The following is a 26,046-nucleotide window of genomic DNA, read 5'->3' on the forward strand; positions in this document are numbered from 1 at the left end:
CATCATTCTTTCATTTAATAGAAATACCAAGGTGAAGGAAGCAGAAAGATGGATTTAGTATAAGTCATAACGTTATACCAGAACCCAAGCTGATAGACTCAGGCTGTATCCATTTCCCGGGACATTCCTCTATGTGCCATCTCTTTTCACAATAAGTGCGTTTGGTTTTAAAGGCTGCATTTTAAAATGTGCTTCAAAGGAGGATTTCTGGGAACTTGGGTGGTTTGAGGGGATGAGGCTCGAGAATTTGAAGTTTCAGGAAGAATGAAGTCTCTTTGGACTAAACATTCTTGTTAGGCTTTGGACATGCAAGAGGAAAACCTAAGAGAAGCCACTCGTTTTAGTTACTAAGTGCAGGAGTGCCTTCGTCACCCAAAATAGAAGAAGACATTGCCTCGGAGGCACAACACTGGAGTTATTAACTACCTTGAATGGCAGGGTCAAGTTCACTGCATAATAGGGCAGGAGGAGGGTGCTGGTGTACGAAGCATCGTCTTTCCCATCACTGTTTGGAACCAGCATCTCCTCTTCCTTTGAGAAACCCTCCAGGATGTGTGGTTTTCATGGGATTGTTAAGCAAAGCAGCCTCCCCTCCTTGGCCAAGGGCTGAGGACCTGCGCCAGGCTGGGACTGATCAGACTCGGGCTTCCTCTGCTGTGATCAAGGAGCTGGAGCTGACTCTTCTAGGCCTGCACCTGCTTATTCAACTTGGCTTCCCGAGGCCCAGCTCCTTGTCTTCCCTATGACTCTGCAACCCACTTCATGTCCGCCGACAGAATGACTTTTTGCTGAAGTTAGACTCAGTCTCCATTCCTTCCGACAAAAGAACCTCACCTGATAAAAGAGATGAAACTAAAAGAAAACCGAGGCAGAGAGAATGGCTATAGACAGTGGATTTCAGCAGGGTCCTTGGCAATCCAGCTACTTACTAGCTGAGGGCTTATGCAGAGCAGCTGTGACTAAAACCCGTGTGATATGGGGTTGGCTTTATTGGGGGGAGGAAGTGGGGAAACAGCTCACATAGTACCTACAGCTCTCTAAAAAATTGATGAAAAGAAGTATATTCGTTATGAGGATATTCGTCCTTTCTTAGGTTACCTGCTACTATACTAAGAAAAATAATCAATAACCAATTTGAAGGAAATTACTTGGAAACTTTATGAAAATCTAGTAGTCAGCTGAGGAAAATCAGAGTAAGATGAAGATATATTTCATTTTTAAACTGATAGTTCGCAGAGTTCCTGTTGTGGCACAGCGGAAATGAATCTGACTAGGAACCATGGGGTTGCGGGTTTGATCCCTGGCCTTGCTCAGTGGGTTAAGGATCCAGTGTTGCCGTGAGCTGTGGTGTAGGTTGCGGACTCAGCATGGATCTGGCGTTGCTCTGGCTGTGGTGTAGGCCGGCAGCTGCAGCTCTGATTGGCCCCCAAGCCTGGGAACCTCCATATGCCACAGGTGTGGCCCTAAAAAGCAAAAAAAAAAAAAAAAACAAAAAAAAAATACACCTGCTAGTTCGCTGTCCATGTGTATACAGAGAAATCTCCATGGCTAGAAAGATGACACTGCAAATGTGACTGAGAGACAAAAACCAAAACAAAACCGCTGGTACCCAAGCACTCTCACAGGGAAACCCCTTAAGATTTAGGGTCCTGAGCAGTATTTCCAGCATATTCAAGAATATATTAGGATTTCTGATTGGGTCCTAACATTCAGTCATTATTCTTTCAAATATATATTTTGAAAGCAGCTTTATTTTTAGTTAGCTATTTTTTTGGCCACACTTGTGGCATGTGGAAGTTCCCGGGCCAGGGACTGAACCCATGCCACAGGAGTAATGAGAGCTACAGCAGTGAAAACATTGGATCCTTAACCCACTGAGCCACCAGGGAAATCTGATTAGCTATTTCTTTAGCGCAAATACATCCACTGAAAAATACTGCGAAAGACTAAGAAAGAACATGGCTCCTCTAAATATATATAAAATAAGATTTTTCATCATTTTAATTTGATGCATTAATCATAACTTGTACTGGTGCTATCATAGATATGTATTTTTTTCATATCGGGACAGCTTTTCCTGCATTATTCATTAATGACCACCCTCATCCCCTTATTCTGCCTGTTTCATTACAACATGACCATTATTTTAAATTTCTACATCTGAACAAGTTTAACAGGGAGGGGACTGTAATGGAGGATAATGCACATTACACAATTTAACCAACTATAAAAAGCGGTAGTTTAAATGGCTTTCCCAGAGTAAATCATGATTCTTGATTTTAAACACCCTTAAGCTGTATAAAACCAAGTTGAGAAACAATTATATGAAAAATCACGCTACAAATCTCAGAATTACAAAGAAGCTGTTTTGCTGTTTCTTTACTGCTTACTCTGGATTTCATTTGCTCTTCTTTTTCTGGTTTCCTAGGGTAAAAACGTAAGATTATTGATTTTAGTTTCTTCCTTTTTTTTTTTTTTTTTTGTCTTTTTAGAGCCACACCAGTGGCATATGGAGGTTCCCAGGCTAGGGGTCGAATCAGAGCTGTAGCCACCAGCCTACACCAGAGCCACAGCAGCTCGGGATCCAAACCATGTCTGCGACCTACACCACAGCTCACAGCAACGCCGGATCCTTAACCCACTGAGCAAGGCCAGGGATCGAACCCGCAACCTCATGGTTCCTAGTCGGATTCGTTAACCACTGAGCCAAGATGGGAACTCCCCTTACTCTTTTTTAATACATGCATTCAATGCTATAAATATTCTTGTTAAGTACTGCTTTTGATGCAGCCTCCAAATTTTGACAAGCTGTGTTCTCATTTGCAGTTGACCCTTAAACAACACAGGTTTGAACTGTGTGGATCCACTTACACATGGATTTTTTTCAGTATGAACCTACTACAGAACTACACGACCCCAGGTTGGTGTAACTGGTGAAGGGCAAACCACAGGTGCAGAGGGCCGGCTGTAAAGTTATACCCAGACTTTCAACTACATGGGGTCCATGTAAAAATCCTTTTACATTGCTCTTGCAATTTCTTCTTTGACCCATGTATTACTTAGAAGTATATTGTTCAGTCTCCATGTATTTTTAGATTTTTCCAGACAAGTCCTTTTGAATCCTGAACTAATATTTCTTGGTCATGCTAAAATGAGTCAATATGACACAGATGTTTTAATATACGACAGTATCACACCGAGCGACAGTGCTGAAACGATGCCAGGAATAACACCAAGGACACGGACAGGCCCAATAAGACACGAATACAGTTCTGAGCAGCAGGTTGGTAAAAACAAATTACTCAGGGACTTTTAATAGAAAAATATCTCAGAAGCGGTGACCTCTTAGCTCAGCATGAGCTTATAGCCTTAATTCTCCCATAATTAGAATATAATGGTAGAAAATAACTTCCTTTAATTTTTTCCCCAAATCATTCTCATTTGTAACCAAAGTAATATGAGATACAAACATCAGTGGATATTAACAGGAATGTAAAATGCTTTTGCCATGAGGGTTCTTACCGAGATTCTGGATAATTGAGAATGTAAGAAAATCAGACCAAAAGTCATGAAGAAGGGGACGGTGAAAGACAACACACACGTTTAAAGCATACATAATTGTCTCCAAGCTAAATTTGAGGAGGTGGTGGAAGTAGCCAAAGGATATCACAGCCACCACTGGATTAGAACATAAGATATGAATGTGGAGGGACGTGAAATGCAGCAACAGTATGGAGGTACTTCTTTTCACTGTAATTCAGTGTGCACTGAACTTGCACACTGGTTCATGATGATACAAATTGTGGTCCATTTTCTGAGTCTGCTATCAAACACTGGAGAGAACATGCTTCCAAACGACATCTAAAGGCAACCTGCTGTTACTTCCTTGCCAGCACGTATGGATTGAAAACCAAACAAAACAGGAAGGCCGGTCAGGCATTCTGGGAACTAGAGTTTTCACATATGAAAGTTTAGACACAGCATCTAGTTTTCGCCCTGTAAGTCAGGAAGTCGTGAAATGCACTAGAAATTAAACTAACATGGTCAATATTATCTATCAGTAATGAGTGGGCAAGGACCTGTAAGATGATGGCAAAACATTTTGGCAGGGAGCACCTGCCACACCCTGAGATGGAGAGCAAAGTCTTCATCAGGCCTCTCCTCCTTCTGCCTTCTCTCCTCTCAGCACATCCATCTCTGGGGAACTCGCATTCAAAAGCCTTCTGCTTCCCGGAGTTCCTATCATGGCTCAGTGGTTAACGAATCTGACTAGGAACCATGAGGTTGCGGGTTCGATCCCTGGCCTTGCTCAGTGGGTTAAGGATCCGGCGTTGCTGTGAGCTGTGGTGTAGGTTGCAGATGCGGCTTGGATCCCGTGTTGCTGTAGCTCTGGTGTAGGCCAGTGGCTATAGCTCTGATTTGACCCCTAGCCTGGGAACCTCCATATGGAGTGGCCCAAGAAATGGCAAAAAGACAAAAAAAAAAAAAAGGCTTTCTACTTCCCTTGTACTGAATTAAACATCCATCTTGTTTCCTCTTGAGCATGTCTCTTGTTCTGCCCACAGGTAACCAACTGTCACGGAGCAGAAAGATGACTGGACAGGAGCTCAGAGACCTGGGTTTACGGCCCCTTCTGACGCATAACACACTTTTGTCTTTCTATCTCCATGTCTACATTTGTTACAGGAGGGGTGGAACTGAACTTGATGATGTTTTTAGTTCCTTTATGGCCCTGCAACATCAGAAATATTCTGCCCCCACCCCCGCTTAAAGGGCTAGTTCTCTATCAACTTGCTAAAAATTTCCAAGACCAACTTTAGGGGGTATACCTCCATGGTGGAGCATTTGACTGCAATATCATCAATGATAGTGCCTTCCTCAATTAAGGCAAAAACATTTAAATAAGAAGGAATGTTCTTATTCTCATGACAAAAATCCACAGGACTTATATCCCTCAAAAAGACTGGATGAAGTCCGGTCCAACATTTGCAACTCTCAGCATATATTGAAGCTCACTGTAGCACTGCATACCCAACAATAAAACCTCAACGTGTGAAAAGGTTCTTCCTGCCCTTCCCAAAATTTGTGACACGGAACTTTTTCACTTCCAAATGGGAAATGCGATTCATACCCAGAATGCGTCATAATTTGCATGGATATGGTATCAAAACTGGAGCTTCTTTTGTATACAGCTACCTAACATGTCAGGCATGTTGATAAGAAAGGAATCATGACTGAAACTAGTGGTGAGAGAAAATTACTGCTATCTTACTGATGACAATTCCTCTTAAAAAAATGCCTCATTTTCTTCATCATCATATAAATGGCACATAGTCGCTATGACGTGACACATACCTCCCTCACATAAGCGCCCTAGATTTATGTTTTGAATGAACAGTACAACTATTACTGTCGCTTTAATCAAACAACCATACACGCCCCGGTCCTCGAAATCTTTCAGACTGGAGCAAGGCGGAACGAGAAATGAAGAGAAGAACGTGAAAAGCTAAAAATGAGCATATACTCCATGAAGGTTTTTGGAATCCTCCCAGTGATCCCAGAACACCTGGAGCCTTAAATCAACTTCAGTGTTCAGAGGTCTTTCCCACACCCTCCTCCCTATTCTGGTTCCATCCTACTCATCCATACCAAACACAGGTTCCAGATTTCTAGAATAGTTTTGGGAATAAAAGCTCTGGGAGATGACTTGGAAACATCAATTCTCATGGGGTTGATATCAGAATACAACAGCTTCAAGTAAAAAGAACTGGGAAGAAGAAAAGCTATTTGCACATTCAACTCTTTTTTTTGGCTGTCCCCTGGCATAGGGGATTCCCAGGCCAGAGAGCAGATCTGAGCCACAGTTGGGGCAATGCTGGATTCTTAACCCACTGTGCCAGGCTGGGGATTAAGACGCCCAGACTCCCAAGATGCCGCTGCCGATCCTGCTGCATCACGGCAGAAACTCCTGCACATTCAATTCTTTAATAAGATTTGCCCCCTTTCTACCCATTTGCCCCAAATGGGGCAAAATACTTTCCCTCCCATCATTATCAAATGCAAGAAAAGAACAGCAAATGCTCTCAAAAAGGTTGTATAGTTATAATTTGCATGGATACGGTATCAAAGGAAGGTGCGGAAGAGGAGAGCTAGGATACAAGGCACAGAGAATGCAGTTCACATGCTGAACCTCAAAGGCTTCTTCAATGTGCAAATGAACAAATATTCCTGGAGCAGGATGGCAGTGAGGGGAGAGCCATTCTGATGGAGAGAGTTCCCGTCTGGCCTGGATTGCTACCTCTGACGAACTGAATGCCCAATGAGTTGGACAATGATCTCGTGTTCTTTGTTGGGGCGCTAATATGTCCTGCAAGAAATTCTTTCTGCCATTCTTTAATCCCTGCGAGTTAGCAGATAGTTTTAACAGACCTGGCTCTTACCCAGCATCTGTCATTGGATCCCCTACATCCTGGTGCTTTCAGCTCCTTCCTGGCTATGTACATTTCTACCACAATTTCTTTCCATTGCAGCAGGTTTGTTTGCCTTGAAGAGACATTCTTTTCTACACATTTCTTGAGCTCCAGAGGAAATGCTGCCACAGGCATGAGGCCAATGGATGCCACCTCTCATAGGCACAGGATGCACAGAAAAACACGACTTAAAATTTCAAGCCATCTTTAACTCAATAGTAAACATGGTTTGAAAGCTCAAATGTCCTTGACATTTACAAACCTACCAATTGTCATGCATCTCCTAGGCATAACTTAGACGCTCAAGCCTTTTCATCTTTGACTGAGGTGTAATTGTTTATGTGAGGAACAATATTTTTTAACTGACTAGAGCACGTGCAAGCTTCACAGAATCACCCAGCATCACTCACATACAGTGTTTGCACATCTAACTCAAGCCAGACCTAAGTGTTGAACTTGGCATCTAGTTCTATAAATGATCCCAAACTTCTATTTTGGGGAGCACAACTAACGCTTTCATCTCTATGGCTAGCAGGAGTATTTAAACCTTTTGGATTTTCAGAGTCAATATTTCACAAAGAACTAGCAAGTGTTTATCACTTCACTAGAGGTAGAGGCCGGGTGATTCACGGGGCTTCTTCCTAGCCGGCTGATTTATTCCATATACCAGTTTCATAGTATTTGCTTAAGAAAAGTTCGAGGGAGTATAGGCAATAGGATTTGTAACGAACTCACGACCAAATGAAGCAGGTGTATTAAAACCATGTGCGCGCCTGCTAGAGTTAATGTAGAAAGGTCCCCAGGTCTTTGTGGACATGTTTGAGTCCATAAAGGGAGCACTTTGTCAACCCTGCAGCACATGGAAGTTCCCAAGACAGAAGTCAAATCGGAGCTGCAGCTGCCCGTCTACACCACAGCCACAGCAACATGAGATCTAAGCCTCACCTGTGACCTACGCCACTGTTTGTGGCAACGCCAGATCCTGACCCCACTGAGCGAGGCCAGGGATCGAATCCGCATCCTCAGAGACATGAGGGTAGGTTCTTCAACCCACTGAACCATAATGGGCACTCCCTGCTTTTCCTTTTAATTCTGGGTCTTTACCCAAAAACCTCCTTGGGGATGGTCTTCTGAAAAATCTTCCTTCCTTCATAGGCTTCCCAATTTCTACTGCCCACTCCCAAACTAGTCTTAAATAGAGTTGATAACTTTCTCCTCTGAACATTCTACTACAACTCTCTCAGAGGGTGTTCCACATTTTATTCTATATTATTTGTATAATATCATATAATATTGTATATTATACATGTGTGACATCACACACACACACACACACACACACACACACACCCCGCTCCGAGACAGTGAGTCCCATGAGGACAGAAACCATGTTTTATTTCTCTTTCTAATCTAGTGCTTTTCACGGGGCCTGGGAAGGTAAATACATGTTGAATAAATAAAAGCTGAATTTTCTCAAGGCCCATAGTAAAGATTTTTTGTTTTTCATGGATTCCTTCTCTGAAGATAAACGGAGTTTAAATTTACCAACCAAATAACGTGCCATGAATCCTAGAGGAACAAAGCCTTGTTGCTCTAATGCTCTAGGAAGGACAAGTGAGGAAAAAAAACCTGTGTCCTGTACTTGGTGTTCCACAAACAGCCACGGAGCAATGAGCTGTAGAAACTGGATCTCGATTCTGAGCACATGGTACTCAACCCGTGAGCTCTGCCACCCACTTGAGCGTGTCATGGTCTCTGGAAGATTCTTGAGCACAACATGCCTTGGACTGAATAGGAATATCAATTCCATGACGTCCAAAGCAACCTGAGTTCTCCCTCTCCTTTGATGTCCTGGCCATCCACGTTATCATCCCCCCAGCTTTCCAGGTTGGATGGGGGACAATACGCTTTAGCGACTGTGAGAAACCATGAGAGACGGCCCAGCTTTTAGACATGTGTGTAAGCGAGTGGCTGCTCCCTGGGTGCTCCACGTCCCCCTCCGTGAAAAAGAAAAGCATAATATTTAACAACATCCCCAAGCTATTGTGAGGGTTAATTAGATTTAATGGGGGAAGGGAGGCGAGCTGATTAGGCACTATTCAAATCCAAAGAATCATTATTTTGTGTCTAAAAATAATCCTGATGTAGGAATAAAATTAATTTGGAAGCTCAATCTTTGGTAATCATCTTCCCATACTTGAAAAAAAAAAGGCATAGTTTTTAATCAAAATCCCATTCTAAGTGTGAATCATTGAAGTTAGAATAGAGACCTGTGAATTTTTATTCACCTTTGAAGTATGACACTACACGGTTCTTTTTTTTTTTTTTTGTCTTTTGTCTTTTTAGGGCCACACCCTAAAAAGAGGCATATGGAGGTTCCCAGGCTAGGGGTGCAATCAGAGCTACAGTTGCCAGCTTACGCCACAGCCACAGCAACGCAGGATCCGAGCCACACTGGCGATCTACACCACAGCTCAAGGCAACGACGGATCCTTAACCCACTGAGTGAGGCCAGGGATGGAACCTGCAACCTCATGGTTCCTGGTTGGATTTGTTTCCGATGTGCCACATCGGGAACTCCCTCTTTTTTTTTTCTTTTCCCTCCATCCACCCTCCCTCCCTTCCTTCCTTTTTTTGAAGATACACTAAAGGTATCTTCCAAGGACGGTTAATTTTGTGGAACGGAGTAATGTAAACAAATATGGATTTCAAAACTACATTTACTTTTACTTTTTGTTTCCTTTGAAACATTTGTGAAACACTTGAATTCCCATCTTTAAAGAATCAGTAGTCAATGCTCTACGGTTGAAATAATTTTTCAGATCATTTCTGGTAAGTTCCATCTCTATTTCTGTTCCAGAACCAGTCAGGAAGAGAAGATCTTCATATTTCCCCAAATTAAAAACACAAATCTGGGAGTTCCTTTTGTGGTTCAGTAGGTTACAAACCCCACTAGTATCCATGAGGATGCAGGTTTGATCCTTGGCCTCACTCAGTGGGTTAAGGATCCGGCATTGCTGTGAGCTGTGGCACAGGCCAGCAGCTGCAACCTCAGATTCGACCCCTAGTCTGGGAACTTCCATATGCCACGTGTGTGGCCCTGAAAAGCAAAAGCAAAAACAAAACCCCAAATCCCTCGTTATTTAAGGCTTAGGTCAGAGCAAGTCATCTAAATAGTACTCATCAAAATTAGTATAATAGATTAATTTACTATGAAAATCTTCATGATAAATAGATGTTAGTCCCTGAGAAAACTCTAAAATGTTGTCTAAATCTCACCAAAAAAAATTATAGTATCTCCAAAAATGGGAAACATTGTTTAAAAATATAATAGTTAATAATCCTGGGAAACAAGCCATATCTGTTAGGGAAAAAATGTTATGCTCAGTTTTTGGTAAGTGAAGACATTTGGCTGGAAATGGACTCTTGATGTCTGTTTAGGACTTTCCAAAGGAAGGGGAGATAAGGTAATTAGTCAGTAGAAATGTAATCTCTACAGAGAATCAAGAACAATTCTCTTTTAACATAGCCTATTAACATTTTCCATAAGACTTACAAATTCTCATAACTTAAACTGTATACTCACCAAGCAAACTTCTGATTATTCATTCGATTTCCCCGGACCCTGGACACTGGGGACGGATGTACCCTACAGGTAGATGAGAGTAATCCAGTCATTACAAGAGCATATTCCTGATGATAAATGAACGAATACAAAGGGATCTGGCTGATAAATGATCTCCTTTAGATTTGCATCATATAAGATATCCTGGAACTTGATCACCTCTTAGGAAATGGATGCAGTTAAATACCTGCAGACCGAAAGCCTCTCTTTCCCATTCCACCACTTTCACCATAACCAACGTTTGGCACACAAAGTTCGCTGTGAAGATCCCCAAAAGCAGGACCACCAGTTTTAATAAGTTAATTCATGCATTCAGGCCAACAAAAAGTTTCTGTTGTGTACGTAGTCCTTGCCAGGTTTAAGAGCACATAAAAGTAATGCTGGAGTTCCCACTGTGGCTCAGCAGGTTAAAAACCTGTTGAGTTATCCATGAAGATGTGAGTTCGATCCCTGGCCTCGATCAGTGGGTTAAGGACACCGCATTGCCATGAGCTTGGTGGAGGTCACAGCTTGGATCTGGTGTTGCTGTGGCTGTGGCGCAGGCTGGCAGCTGCAGCTCCGATTTAACCCTTAGGCTGGGAACTTCCATATACTGCAGGCACAGCCCTAAAAAAAAAAAAAAAAAAAGTAATGTAAGGTCTGGTGTTGGCCCTGAATAAACCTTTTCTGCTATCTGTTCTCACAAGAAGGACAAAGGAGACAGTCTAAGTACACACTTCCTCAGTCGACCTGTAGATTTAAAGCCCTAAAAAGCAAGATAACGAAGGGGATCAGGATAAGCCACCCCAAAGTACACTCCTTTGGCATAAGGATTATTTCAATTGGAAAGCAACTGAGAAACTGCAGGCATAGAAAGCTGCCTACCTTCCCTTTATTTTTTATTTTATATTTTTTTGCCATGTTCATAACACATGGAAGTTCTCAGACCAGAGATCGAATCCACAGCACCACAGTGACAACGCTGGATCCTTAACCCGCTGCACCACCAGGGAACGCCTCTACGTTCCCTTTATATACCTAACAGCAGGGCATAAACTTAAGTTTTGTAAAGAATATTTTCATTTGTAAAGGTGTTCGCCCTCCCATACCAGGAAGAGGAGGAGATCAAAGCACAACTCATCATCAGAAATGGTACAGAGATGAGTTGGCATAAACCACCCTTGTTTTCCATTAGTTTTCCCCCTACACTTCCTAGTTACCTTTCAAAAATTTGCTCCCCTAGAACCCCAGGCCCTCTTTCCTTTTGACAAGTACTTCTCCACCATTTATTACCTCTGTTAAGATGGTATATAAGCTCCAAATTCAGTTTTTTTAAGCCAAGTCCACACCATGCAGAAATTCTGGGGCCAAGGATTGAACCCATGCCACATCAGTAACCAGAGCTGCAGCAGTGACAATGCCAGATCCATAATCCGCTGAGCCACCAAGGGACTCCTATAAACTCCACATTCTAACCACCCCTTTGAGTTACTCACCACTGAGTACATGCATGCATACATGTTTTTGTGTAAACAATCTGTTTTTTTCCTCTTGCTAATCTATCTTTTGTCAGTTTAATTTGCAGGCCCTCAGACACTAAACCTTAGAGGGTGGAAGAAAAAAAAAAAAGTTCTCCCCTACTTCAATAGCTTCATTCAGATGTCCAGGCACAGAAGCACGGGGGATGGGGGAGAAAGGATAGATGAATAGGTATTTCCAGGAGAAAGAGCTTCTATATGTGACGCTCTGAGCCGGAAGGGAGATGCAATCAATTCAAAACTTCAGCTAAACCATGGGGAAAAGACAGTAAAGACTACATTGCTTTACAAGCTTCCAGGGTTGGAGTCACCCACTGGTAACAGCTTAAATTTCTAGGAACCGCCAGTATCTTCTAAGCAGGAACTACCTTGACTCTCCATGAACCTCCACTTTTTTGCAGATCACTTACGGGCAACACAATTTACTTCCTGTTCTCGTGGCCAACTTCCTGCTTTGTTCCGTCTCTACCAGAGTTCGTGAGATCTAGGCAGTCTTTAAGCTCCTGTTGCTTTTACTCTTCGTGTCTCAGACATTCTTATGTTCAAGACAAGAAAGAAAACAGGGATTTTAAAGGGCTCTTCAAGTCCAGTCGGAACCACCAGCCCCAAGGTTCATTAGCATCCTAGGTCTTTGCAGTTGTTCAGTGAGGGAAAACCCTTTCAAAACAGCTAATACAGTTCTAGCCCCTCAGAAGAGCCAAGGGCAGTCTTTCTGTGAACCCAGAGCCAGACTGCACTTTGCACTCGGAAGGCTTATTTCTTCCAACATCCCTTATTAACATTCTTTTCCTCACAGTGCTGCTCAGTGGCTGCTGCAGCTGAGCTGCTCAGCACAGGTTTTCTGCTCCATATGGGGGAGGGGATGTTAATTATGCAGAAAGATGGAGAGAGGCCAGACAGCCCCTCTGGTGAACTGTCTCATTCAAGCTCGGCCCACTTCCTGCTGTTTTGCAGCTACAAGGATCACCTGTTGGTCTTGGCATCTGGCCAACCTGGGGCCTAGCGGAAATGACAGACTCAGCTAGAAATGAAAGCCAGCTCATATTCCAGTCCCCCCAACTGGAGAGAGAGAGAGCGCGCAAACAAACATGCAAGAAAAATGCCGAAGAATTATACACAAGGTAGCAAGATTCCTTTCTTTCTTCTCTTCTTTTTCTCTGTCTGCTTGAACAACAATCATCCAAATGGAATGGTGAGCCTCAAAAATGTCTTCCCCAGTAAAACTCCCCTGACCTAAGGGGAAAATGCAGGAAATCTTCTGAACCTTCCCTACACCCCGCCCCCCACCAACCCAGGGATTTCAGAATCCTGGTGCCTAAATACAATTTTAAGGTGTAACAGTCCAAATACTCACAGTTCTTTAATTCACTCTGTTTCCTTTAAATGTTTATCTCATATTACTTCCTCCTTATCCCTATTTCTATTCATCAAGATAATTCCACCAGGTGAAGTTCAATGATAGAGAAGTATTCACTTATTGATGTTTCTTATTGCATATATCAATGGAAAAAAAAATGGGTCTGTTGAACTTATAATTACAACAGTCTCTAGGTAATGGTATCTTTTAGCAAAACTTCATTGATCCATAGATCAAATATTATAAGTAGATAATTTCTGTAACAGTTGAACAGTCTTCAACGAATTCCTGATTGTCTCTGTATGACCAAATACTTATTATAAGCCTTCTTAAATTAAGATGGTAAAACAAGAAAGCTTTTTGCCCTTTCCAAAGTGAGGAAATCGATAACCTGGAGCTTACTTTACCCAGTAAAACAGACCATAAAGGTTTGCATTTCAGCGACCCTCCCCCCCAGTTTTATTTCTTCAAAAGAATATGCAGTGTTTCTGTGAGCCCAGAGTCTTTAAATCGTGATACTTTTTTTTTTTTTTTGCCATCACCTACCTCCTTTCCACATATAGCAGCCAGCAAAGGTAGCAAAGTCAAAACCCCAGTAGGAGAAACCACCATCTAATCTGCATGTCATGCATTATTCATGACCTCCTGATTCCTGCACCTGCATCCAGGCAGGAAGCTTGCAGGGAATGTTCATTATTCTTCCCTTAGCCTCACACAGGCTCGATTACTGCTAAGCCACTTTGTTCTATAACTAAGGGTTTCAGCCCTGAGTACTAACCGCTGGATATGGCAAGGAAAAAAAAAAAAAAAAAGTCACCATGCTGAAAAAAAGGGCAGTCTTGGTTGTTGCATAACATGTATTGAATCCTACAATGGGCCCTTCTGAGACTGACAGTTTATGTCAGATAGAAATGCTTGCATTTGGTGATTTACATTACATAGAAAAAAGGAAGCTATAATATTAAGGCCATGTACACCAACTGTTCTATTTATATACTCTTACTCATCTGAGGCAGACAGCATGTTTATAATTTTACGCAACAAGGGCTTAATTTAGCTTTCTTGCTAAGCATGTGAGAACTTTTTAGATACCTTAATACAAGAATGACTCTTCCTTCTTTGGATCTAAGTACTAAGGGACCTGATGCTCGAATCTTGTATTTTAAGGACTACCATTTATAGTTCATCAAGAGAATGCAATCACTCTGGTTTTCAGTGTTTCCTGAACCTACCTGGACAACAGGTGCCTGGTGGTAGGATGTGAAACCCTCAGGCCCAAAGCAAATTCTTGATCCCTGATGAACTGCTAGGAAGGGCATCCTACCTTTTTACTACAGCTCCACTGCAGAAAAGCTGTCACAACTTCAATCCAATCCTATAGCCTCCAGTGGAATCAGGATGAAGTACTGAAGAGGACAAACTGTATAACTGCCCAGGATTGAATTCTGGCTCCACCATTTACCCACAGTGTCATCTTACGGCAAGTTACGTAACCTGTCTGCACTTCCCTTTTCTCATCTGCACAAACAGAGGTCACCTCTTTGGCCTGCGAGATTAAATGAGTTGATAGTATTAAAGTATTTAGAACAGTGCCTACATGTTAGCTTTACATCATTAGCAGTGCCAATTGGATTGGAAAGGATAAGAGGTTGGTATGGAAATATCCAGCTAATTCCAGGGGACCGAGGTTACCAATGTGCTCTACGGAGCCTGCAGTCTTAACTACTAAGCTGATGTGACTTCCCTAAAGGCGAGGAAATAAGAGAAATCAACACGTTATAGAGGAGCATGAACCAAGACTGTGGTTTCTAAGGTCTGGCTTCTTCTCTGACATCTTATTTCTTCTATTCTTTGTTAGAAGACCTACCTTCTGTGGACTAAACTGGATAGAATTTTGGCTACATCCCACCCAAGAACAAGTCAGTACTCACAGCAGTACAACGTCATCTCCATTTACTAAGCCTTTACTAGGTGCCAGACCATGCAAAGTACTTCAGTCACATTAGTTTTTTAATTTTTTGCTTTTTTTTAGGGCCGCACTCATGGCATATGGAGGTTCCCAGGCTAGGGATCCAATCGAAGCCTATGCCACCGCCACAGCGACGCCAGATCCGAGCACTGTCTGCGACCTACACCATAGCTCCCGGATCCTTAACCCCCTGAGCGAGGGCAGGGATCGAACCTGCAACCTCACGGTTAACTAGTCGGATTGAATTCCACTGTGCCACAACAGGAATTCCCTTACTTGCTCCTCGAATCATTCGTATCCACCTTTTACCTTTGAGAAAATAGGATTAGAAGAGTTCGGTAACTGGCTGGGGTCACACAGTGCGCTCTGCAATCAGCAAAATCAGATCATCTTCCTTCAGGTTACCGTCCAATACTTTTGAACACACGCATATTCCTCCACACTATAGAGGATGCGATAAAGTGAATTAGCAGCAGAGGCTTTCATGACACACCTAGCATTTATTTAAGCCCAACTGAATATTCCAGAGTATAAGGAGATGTAAAGTGAACATACTGGTTTTCCTGGACTAAAGTGGCACCGGGCTAAATATTAAACCTATGGAAACTCATGAGAAATAGACTCGCACTAATAGGCTTTGCTCTCTCTCCCCTCAACTCTATGAAACTTTCCTTGGTATCAGTGTAGGTGTTTAAATACATACTGCATAATCCATGTTAAGTTTTATTTTATTTTTATTTTTATTTTTTTTGTCTTTTTGCTATTTCTTTGGGCCGCTCCCGTGGCCTATGGAGGTTCCCAGGCTAGGGGTCGAATCGGAGCTGTAGCTCCTGGCCTACGCCAGAGCCACAGCAACGCGGGATCCGATCCGAGCCGCGTCTGCAACCTACGCCACAGCTCACGGCAACGCCGGATCCTTACCCCACTGAGCAAGGCCAGGGACCGAACCCGAGACCTCATGGTTCCTAGTCGGATTCGTTAACCACTTCGCCACAACGGGAACTCCCCATGTTAAGTTTTAGATGGCACAATGAATCCACTTCCTCGCTTCTCTTTTTCTCCAGAACCCAATCCGGTCCAGGTTGGGTGCACACCCCCTGGGGGAAACCATCTTTGTCACGGTCACCAATGGTCTCCAGGTTTTCAAATCATGCGGTTCTCAGTCCTTATTTCCCCACCTCACATAACTGATTGCTTCATCCTTGAAAAGTTTTCTCTACTCAGCATCAGTGACTTTTTTCAATCTTGACCGCCTTCTCTTTTTTCCCTTGGACTGAGGCTCCTCCTCTCACGGAGAACTTCTAACCATTGGCATGGCCTGGAGATCACATGCCTTTTTTCTCTCCTATTCCGCTGTTTTTTATTTATTTATTTTTAATTTTTAAAATTTTTTTACATTTTTTTTTTCTTTTTAGGGTCATACCTGCGGCATATGAAGCTCTCAAGCTAGGGGTCAAATCAGAGGCTCATCTGCTGGCTGTGCAGTGCAGGATCCGAGCTGCATCTGTGACTTACACAACAGCTCTGGGCCATGTTGGATCCTTAACTCACTGACTGAGGCCAGGGATTGACCTGCATCCTCACGGACACGAGCTGGATTCTTAACCTGATGAGCCACGATGGGAACTCCTCTCTCGTCTATACCTGCTTACTCCCTGGCTGAAGGAGCCTCCAAAATAGCCTCCCCCCCACAAAATCATCCCATCGACAGGCCTTAAGACACCACCCATATAATAATGACACCTGGATTTCTAGCTCCAGCCCTATTTCCATATCTATTGTCTCTGAATACCAAGATTCCAATTTTTCAGTCCCAACCAATCTTTCCCTTAAAAAAAAAAAAAAAAGTATGACTTTCCCATTTCCTCAGGCTTAAAAATGGCAGCATCGTTTACCCAGTTGTGATAATACTTGAGCCATTTTATGCTCTTATGCCCTATATGAGGCTGCTTAACCCTCAGAAAAATCAGAATAAATTATTATTCCAAAGACCAATAAAATATTTATTATAGGAAGTTACTCATCTAGTATGATTAGAGATTTTAATCATCGAGCTCATAAGAAATTATTATATACACATATTTTCTATTCTTAAATCTACTTTTTTTCTGTTCTCTAATAAAATGAGTAGCCCACACTTTCATCCATAAATTGATCGAATTATTGGACAAAATATATGCTTTAACAACTTGGTTTACTACGTTTGTGAAAGAAAAGATTAATCTAGAAATAACTCTGCAATTATTCTTTAATATCAGAATTTCCCTTTGTTAAATCACATGAAAGATAATTTTTAAACTATTTCTTGGTATTGCTGCCTTTTTCCATGAAGGTGGACCAGATACAGGTTCTCATGATTATTCAGGTTAATTTGGATGTTTGTATTGTTATATACGCTACACTTGACCAAATAAAAACCTAAGGGTGACTCCAGTATTTAAACTAAGTGAGCTCTTTAGGTTCTCAGGCTTCATCAAGTCAGCAACTAGATGACCATGAGCAATGCCATCTATCTTTTAAAAGCTGTTTTTCCCCCATCACACTTAATTCTCTCTCCATGCAGAACCACTGGTGCTATTTTGTAAAGAGCAGGCTGATTTAACATCACACAGAATCCATGTGATCATTTCTTCCTTGTTTAAAAGTGTAAATGTGGCTAAACCTACAGTATTTTGAAGGGGAAAACGTGTTTCTGATGAGAATCAGAACGAGAAATTCTAAAGAGAGAACACTTGGTTGGTAAATTACCTTGTGTTAACTAAGGCAGCTTCATCTCCCAACATCCCCACGTGTCTCTCTGTGGCTGGGACACTGAAGGGTCTCCTTCCTTGTCTCCTGGGTAGCGCATACTCTCCTCTAAGAAGCCATCCCCAACCTCTAGGTCAAGGTCACCTTGCCCCAAGTTTGCACAGCTCAGGGTCCTTATCATGCATGGGCTAAAGATTACTGTTGTTTATATGTTTAGTTTATGTTGTCTAAGTGGACAATATGCTCCAAAGGGACAAGAGAACTGTCTTCTTCTCAAGCACTGTCCTAACTCCTCTACCTGCCACAAAGTGTGGTAGGATTAGCCCTATTTCCTTCCCAGACCAGAACTTCTAGGATGGAAGGGAATGGCTATGTCTGCCTGAGTCACCACTGCGACCTCAGAACTTAGCACAATGTAGAGTACACAGTAGGCACATAATAAATGTTTGCTAAGCAATGAGATGTAGAAAAAGGAGAAAACATTTTAGATTTAGAAATTTGAGCTATATTACCACACCTCCAGAGTACCTAGAGTTTTAATAACTGATCAATACTAATTCAATCCAACACACCTGCCCCAACAACACCTATCCAGAAAGTTTGGCACTGTGGGTTTAGACAGAATCCCTGCCCTCAGGCAGCAACTATCATAAAATAGGGTAGAAAAATTAAAAGGGATTTCAAGTTTTATTGGAGTAAAGAATAGATGGGGATTAATTAAAGCTATAAAACAACAGAGAAGATTGTGAGGAGAAAACCTTTAGGCTGAGGCATGAAGGAAAAGTAAAAATTTCATGATCAAAATGAATGATGGGGAGTTCCCGGCGTGGCTCAGTGGAAACGAATCCGACTAGGATCCATGAGGACGCAGGTTCGATCCCTGGACTCAATCAGTGGATTAAGGATCTGGCATTGCCCTGAGCTGTGGTGTAGGTTGCAGACAAGGCTCGGATCTGGTGTTGCTGTGGCCTTGGTGCAGGCCAGCAGCTACAGCTCCGATTCAACCCCTAGCCTGGGAACCCCTAGCCAGGGGTGGCCCTAAAAAAAAAAAAATTGACCAAAAAAGTGAGTGCTGGTAGAAAGATACTCCAAGAAGAGGAGCTAAATTAGTCATATAAACATGTGAGTGAACGGAAGGTGTGAGATGAATAAAAAGGTATTCCTGGAGGGGAAAGTCTCAGGGAAAAAAAAAAAAAAAAGGAAGAGATGAATGAGAAACAAAGGGAGGGGTAGAAGATGGATCAATAAAAAAATGTCTGACAAAGGAGTTAGTAATTGGGGAAGTCAGTTGTGAAATAATATCAATCTTTCTTCATCAACGGAATCCCACGTGGCTGTGGCTGTGGCTGGAAGCTGCAGCTCTGATTCAACCCCTCACCTGGGAACCTCCATGTGCCTTGGGCGCAGCCCTGAAGGAAAAAAAAAAAAAAAAAAAGGACAAAAAATAAAACTAAAGATATGAAGAGGCCCTGAAGGGGAGAAACAGCCTCGGCAGAACTGCAGATGGTTCAGGGGTGTGAGAGCTGAGCAAGGCCCTGGAGCGGGGGGGGAGAGTGGGAGATTACATAATAAATAATGAGGGAACACTGGAGGCTCCCCAAGCTGGAGTTTCATGACTCAGTTCAGGCTCATGGGGGGATCTCATGACTAAGATTAAGAGACATCCTCTTCTCTACCCTTCCTTCAATGCCAGAAAAGCCAAACATTATCTGTTTCTTCTTCTGTGTAGCTCTGGGTGCTAAATGGTACCGCATCAAGAGTGTCAAACAATCTCAAAGCACAGGAATCAGCCTTGACCAGACCTCCCTCCCCACATTCAATGCATTTTCAGGCAGGCCTGCCTGCAACACTGTCTCCATCTTATCCACGTCTCATTTCCACAGCTACCAATCTAGTTAAATCCACTCTTCTCACTTAGCAACACTGCTCCTAAAACCCACCCCCAATCCATTTTTTTTGCACGAAAGCCTTAGTGATTTTTTGGGGGGAGCCCACACCTGAAGCATACGGAGGTTCCCAGGCTAAGGGTCGAATCAGAGCAATAGCCACCACCAGCCTACACCACAGCCACTGCAACAGGGGATCAGAGCCTTGTCTGCGACCTACACCACAGCTCATGGCAACGCCCGGATCCTTAACCCACTGAGTGAGGCCAGGGATAAAATCTTGCATCCTCATGAATGCTATTCAGATTCATTTTCACTGAGCCAGGATGGGAACTCCATCTTAGTGATCTTTTTAAAGGCAAATCTTTTTTTTTTTTTTTTTCCTTGCCCTATTATTCCTTCAGTGGCTTTTCATTGCTTTTGAAAAAAAAAGACCCAAATGTCAACATGGCCTAAATGCCTATGATCTGGTGTCTGCCTTCTTTTCTACCTTCTTTTTCCCACAATTACCCCCCCCTCCCCCGGCTTTCAGTGATCCTGTCACCCTGGTCTCCTTTCAGTTTAAGTGGCTTTGCTTAACTTGTTCCGTTTCCCCCAAGAGTCCTCCACCCCTTCATCTAGGTAACTCCTGCTGATTTTCACCTCGCAGCTCAAAGAGCTGCACATTCCCAAACTCACCAAACTGCATCATGTCTGAACCATAGACTCATTATTCTCTACATTTGTCTTTTATTTATTTATTTTTTTTGCTATTTCTTGGGCCGCTCCGGTGGCATATGGAGGTTACCAGGCTAGGGGTCGAATTGGAGCTGTAGCCACCGGCCTACGCCAGAGCCATAGCAACACGGGATCCGAGCCGCGTCTGCAACCTACACCACAGTTCATGGCAACGCCGGATCCTTAACCCACTGAACAAGGGCAGGGATCGAACCCTCAACCTCATGGTTCCTAGTCGGATTCGTTAACCACTGCACCACGATGGGAACTCCTTGTTTTTGTTTTTTTTTAAATGGCTGTATCTGCATATGGAAGTTCTCAGGCCAGGGACTGAATCTGAACCACAGCTGCAATTTATGTCACACTGTGCCGGCCGGAGATTGAAACCCTCAATCCAGAGCAACACAAAGCTGCTGCAGTTGGATTCTTAACCCCCTGTGCCACAGTGGGAACTCCAGCATCTCTCCTTCTTTACCAGGCTTGTAGTTACATACAGGTGCAATTATTCAATGAGAAGCAGAAACGATTTTGTCCTCAGCTCTCCACTATACGCCCCGTATCAGACTCTATGTCTGGTACAATTAAATATTGCTCTATAAGTAAAAGATGATGATGTGAACTCCTAGTGGTAGCCTATTTTTTTTCCCTAAGATTTGTCCTTGCAATAATCTGGAAAAATCACTAAGTAAATGTACATAGTAATTTTACACATATGGAGTTCCCATCACCGCTCAGCAGTAATGAACCCGACTCGTATCCATGAGGACTCAGGTTTGATCTCTGGCCTCGCTCAGTGGGTTAAGGATCTGGCACTGCTGTGAGCTATGGTGTAGGTCACAGACAGTGCTCGGATCCCTCGTTGCTATGGCTGTGCTATAGGCTGACAGCTACAGTTCTGATTAGACCCCTAGCCTGGGAACTTCCATATGCTGCAGGTAAGGCTCTAAAAAGACAAAACAATAATAATAATAATCACTGTTATTATTTTATACATATATTTAATTTAATATGAATTAATTTTTGTATTTAAAATATGTATATTGACAAAATACAACATGGAAGAGAAGGTGAATGAAAATTGATGTGGTCTGGGTGCTGCCTCCTTTGGCCTCACAGAAAATGGGTTCTTTGGACCCTGCATCAGCCCATACCCAAAACAGTCTGAGCACAAGACTGGTCCAGGGCCAGCACAGCAGATGGGTCCCTCACTTGCTCACCTCTGAAGAAATTCATGGACAATGAGTGGACACTGTGGCGAGACTGGTGAAATTCAAATGAAGTCTATAGTTGAGTTAATCATATTGACCCAATGATGATTTCTTGGTTTGGACAACTGCACTATGATTACGTAAGATGCAAACTGGAGAAAAGTTGAGTGAAAAGGATGTGTGAACTCTGTGACAGTATTTTTGCAACTTTGAAATCTTAAAAGTTATTTAAAATTAAAGTAACTGAAAAAGAGAACATTTCTAAACTGCTATTCCTTTGCTAGGATATTAACAACAGAGATCTTCTACGAACTACTTTTTCCCTATTTTATTTTTCAACAGGTAATATTGATAACATTCATTTATAAGTTTATAGGGTATATCTGCGTGTGTACATTCTCTCTTGCACACTTTTTTTTTAAAGTAATTAAACTCACCCATCAACAATTCTACTGCTTTCTTCATCACAGTCTTCATGCACTAGGTACAGAATTACTAATAACAGGTATGCTGAGAAGCGGTAGAAAGGAGAAGAAGGAAAAATAGAGGAAGTCATTTTGAAAAGGTTAATGGAAATAATGCTATGGTGAGACTTGGGAACAATTTAGATCATGTCTGCTGAGTAAAAACTTATATTGTGGAACTGATGTTTATCCAGGTAATACAGATTCCACATTCCTGCTCTGACTTGCGCTACCCTGATAATTGCTCTGATTTTCCACTTCACTTTGCATGTATATAAGCCTGACATATGACTTCTCAGCATTCTGTCTATGATGCATTAAGGTTCCCATGTTTTAATATGTGCACTGAAACAGTTTGACTTAGCGGCTAGTGTGGCTGGGACTGGAGGAATTTCATGAATTGACAGACATTCTGACGGGTGGTTATTCTATTAGTCACACTGCTAATGCCTTTTATTTGGTGCACTCTGTCGAGAAAGAGGAGTAAGTAGTTGAGGAATTACTTCAAACGCTTTTACTGCCTCTGGCAGCATTAATTTTGAGATGCCTCATTTAGGCTAAAAAAAAAAAGAGGCAAAGTTAAAGTATGTAATATGGGCATTTTGTCACCCCAAATTGGATCTATTACAATTCAGTGTTCTCTCAAGAAGGTGTTATAGCTCACCAGGCTGCACTATTTTTCCTTTGAGAAGGGCAAAATTTTACATCGTTTGGTTCTCAGGCATAATGAAAACGGCATAAAGCAGACCCTAAAGATGATAAGCCATCTCTGAGAAGAAAATGGAGCTTATATTCCACTCCTAGTAAAATTTCAAATGCTAGAAAAACTTCAATGTGATAATTAAATGTAACTCATCTCTATTTTAATAATGTGTTTAAAAGAAATAGATTTATGGATTTGTGTATGTGTATGTGTATAAAACCTGACTTTTCTTTGTTTTTTTCTTTTTGGCCACACCTGCAGCATGTGGAGTTCCCAGGCCAGGGATCAAATCTGAACCACAGCACTGACAACGTCCTTAACACACTACGTCACCAGGGAACTCCTATTTTTCTTTCTTTTTTAAAAAATTGAGGTATAGTTGATTTACAATGTTGTGCCAATTTCTGCTGTAAGCAAAGTGACCTATGCATACGCATATATACATTCTTTCTCTCATATTATCTGTTTTTAAGTAGACACCAAATCAATCAAAAGGAATAGTATCCAAGAGATGGACTCTATTGAATCAGAGAGCAGTCTGATCTGCAGCCACCTGCAGAGGTTGTCCTTTTACTGCCAGAACTGACCACCAAGGAGCTTGGAGGACTTTACCACAACGGAGCCAGGATATGACCTGCTGGCTCATGCAGAGACGTTTTATTTTAGAACTTGGCATGGGAAGCCAAGAGCTGCCAAAAGCATCCATCAGTCCTCGAAAGGCTAAAGGTGCTTGGGGAGACTGGTGAGAAATATTTGAAGTATCACACACCCACGTACCAGCGGGACTGGACACACTGCAATGCACTCACCATACAGACACTTCCAAGATGCACCAAGCCCTCTCCAATTAACAACATCTTTTACACTAATTATGTTCAAATTCATCATTCCCTCTTCTCTTACCACCAGGCACTGGTATTTCTTTCCACTGCTTTCTGTAGCTTTGGCCCAAGAGCCTAGAGTTTGTCCCTCAGCAACACCTACAGGATGTAATTACATTAACAAAACAGACAAACTGAAGCACAGCTAGTTTTATGTCGGTTATTTCTAAATTTGATATAGATCACGACATTATTGTTCTGGTTGCTTAGGAAGCATCAGACCACTATTGTGATTAAAAAAAAAAAAGATTACATAAGAAAGAATTGACTAAAGTGTATTATACACTGTGCACCTGCCAACCATTGTAGGTGATACGAAGGTAATCTAGGATATGGCCTCTGATCTTAAAAAAAGATTCTCATCCAACTGGGGGAGTATACAGTTACCGCAGAAAAGTTAAATAATAACACAAGGTTAAGAATATCAGTTCTTAGATGATGAAATAACAGAACCATTGTTTACTTCAAGAGGGCAGAGGAGCGAAAATCACTTCCAGTTAAGGGTATGAAACGGGGCTAGGTTTCCCAGGATGCGTCTCCTGAGCAGGCATGGAGAAGCCCCCAGGCATGCAGATGAGGATAAAAGAGGAGCAAAGAGAGAGGTGGGAAAGATGAGCAGAGCACGTGGTTACCTGGGTAAGAAGCAGGAGGTCCTGCAAGGCGGTGCAGCCCAGAATATGGAATGTCTTTGATGACTGGTGCTAGATGTTTTGGGATTTTTCTCCCTAGAAAGGGCAAAGCCACTGGAAGATTTCCATTAGCCAGGAAAACAGTATCCTTTAAGAATTCATCTGCCAACAGAGTGCAGAATGACAGGAAATACAGACAAATGGTATTAAATCATCCTGATGATCATGCAATAGTTCGGCTATAAAGGGACCAGAGTCAAACCCCAGGAGGTCTTGAGGGAACAGGGAGAAAAGAATTGATGAGATAACAAGGAGGATCCGTATGATCCGTGGACACTGGGTAAAGGAAGGTAAAGGGGAGCCTTGCGTCTTGAGAGACTTGAGAAATGCTAGGAAACATGGTTTTATTTACTTATTTATTTTTTGTCTTTTGTCTTTCTTTTTTGTTGTTGTTGTTGTTGCTATTTCTTGGGCCGCTCCCGCGGCATATGGAGGTTCCCAGGCTAGGGGTCGAATCGGAGCTGTAGCCACCGGCCTACACCAGAGCCACAGCAACGCGGGATCCGAGCCGCGTCTGCAGCCTACACCACAGCTCACAGCAATGCCGGATCGTGAACTCACTGAGCAAGGGCAGGGACCGAACCCGCAGCCTCATGGTTCCTAGTCGGATTCGTTAACCACTGCGCCACGACGGGAACTCCAGGAAACACGGTTTTAATTATAGGCAGCTCAAGGGAAGACTTACAGGAGTGGATTTGATTTTCATAAGCTGCAGAAGACCGTGGCTGAAAAAGTGGGTGAGATTTCTAAAGAAAAACTACAGAGGCAGAGGAGTACCGAGGCACTGACTCTGAGATGCCTTAGGGTGGAGGGGAAGAGGCAAAGGAAAAAACCAAGGCATCAGAAGGGAAAGCCCATGAGAGAAGAGGAAAACGAACAGAAAATAAAGATCATATGAAAAGTAAAAACAGCCATTTTGTTGAACTCTTTAAAGGAAGGAAAGTGGCGGAGTTCCCGTCGTGGCGCAGTGGTTAATGAATCCAACTAGGAACCATGAGGTTGAGGGTTCGATCCCTGGTCTGGCTCAGTGGGTTAAGGATTCGGCGTTGCCAGTGGTGTAGGTCGAAGAGGTGACTCAGATCCTGCATTGCTGTGGCTGTGGCATAGGCCGGTGGCTACAACTCTGATTAGATCCCTAGCCTGGGAACCTCCGTATGCCACGGGAAGTGGCCCTAGAAAAGGCAAACACACACACACACACACACAGGAAAGTGGCAATTGGGAAAGACCCATTCCATGGTTAGCCGGTAACCATCCTAAAAAGAGTCTTATGAGTTCCCACTGTGATGCAGTGGGGAAGTAAGGATCCCGTGTTGCTGAGGCTGAGACTCCAGTTTGATCTCTGGCCCAGGAACTTCCATGTGCCACAGGTGTGGCCAGAAAAAAAAAAAAAAATTGAAAAAGAACAGTTGTTTAGGTCAAGCTACAAAAGTGATGAGTGTCAGGCTCTAGAATGTTAAAGCTTCAAAACGGGGATAAAAGAAGGCTGGAAAACAACTTGCTTTGAGAAGCTTTCCCATGAAAGATGAGAAAGAGCTGGAATAGCCAGTTGGGACACACACACAAAAGATCATTTGCGTCTTCCTTTTCTCTTAACAGAAGGGAAACTATCATTCCATATGTCTGTAAGTTGGAAGAAAAGCATGATGGCAAAGGGCCTAAAATGCTGGAGAAGGAAGAACTGAGGAACCAATCCTAGAGAAGAAAAGCGATTGAGTGCAACGGTGTTCCCTGACATGCAGCAGTGACACATACACAAACACTTTCATAAAAATGAGAGCTTACTATGAAATTTGATGTGTTTAGAGTTTT

The 26,046-nt window shown here is 42.6% G+C and overlaps 1 protein-coding gene across 11 annotated transcripts in view; it reads right to left on the bottom strand.

The window, feature by feature from the left end:
• KLF12 (KLF transcription factor 12) overlaps positions 1-26,046 on the bottom strand; it is a 495,578-nt gene that overhangs the window by 76,842 nt on the left and 392,690 nt on the right. For all 11 annotated transcript variants that reach the window (XM_047756500.1, XM_047756501.1, XM_047756499.1 and 8 more), the window contains one exon: positions 10,057-10,119. In XM_047756500.1, the coding sequence (XP_047612456.1) occupies positions 10,057-10,119 (63 nt within the window). The remainder of the gene's footprint in view (positions 1-10,056; positions 10,120-26,046) is intronic.

Source organism: Phacochoerus africanus, chromosome 13 (genome assembly GCF_016906955.1).
Source record: "Phacochoerus africanus isolate WHEZ1 chromosome 13, ROS_Pafr_v1, whole genome shotgun sequence".
Lineage (NCBI taxonomy): Eukaryota > Metazoa > Chordata > Mammalia > Artiodactyla > Suidae > Phacochoerus > Phacochoerus africanus.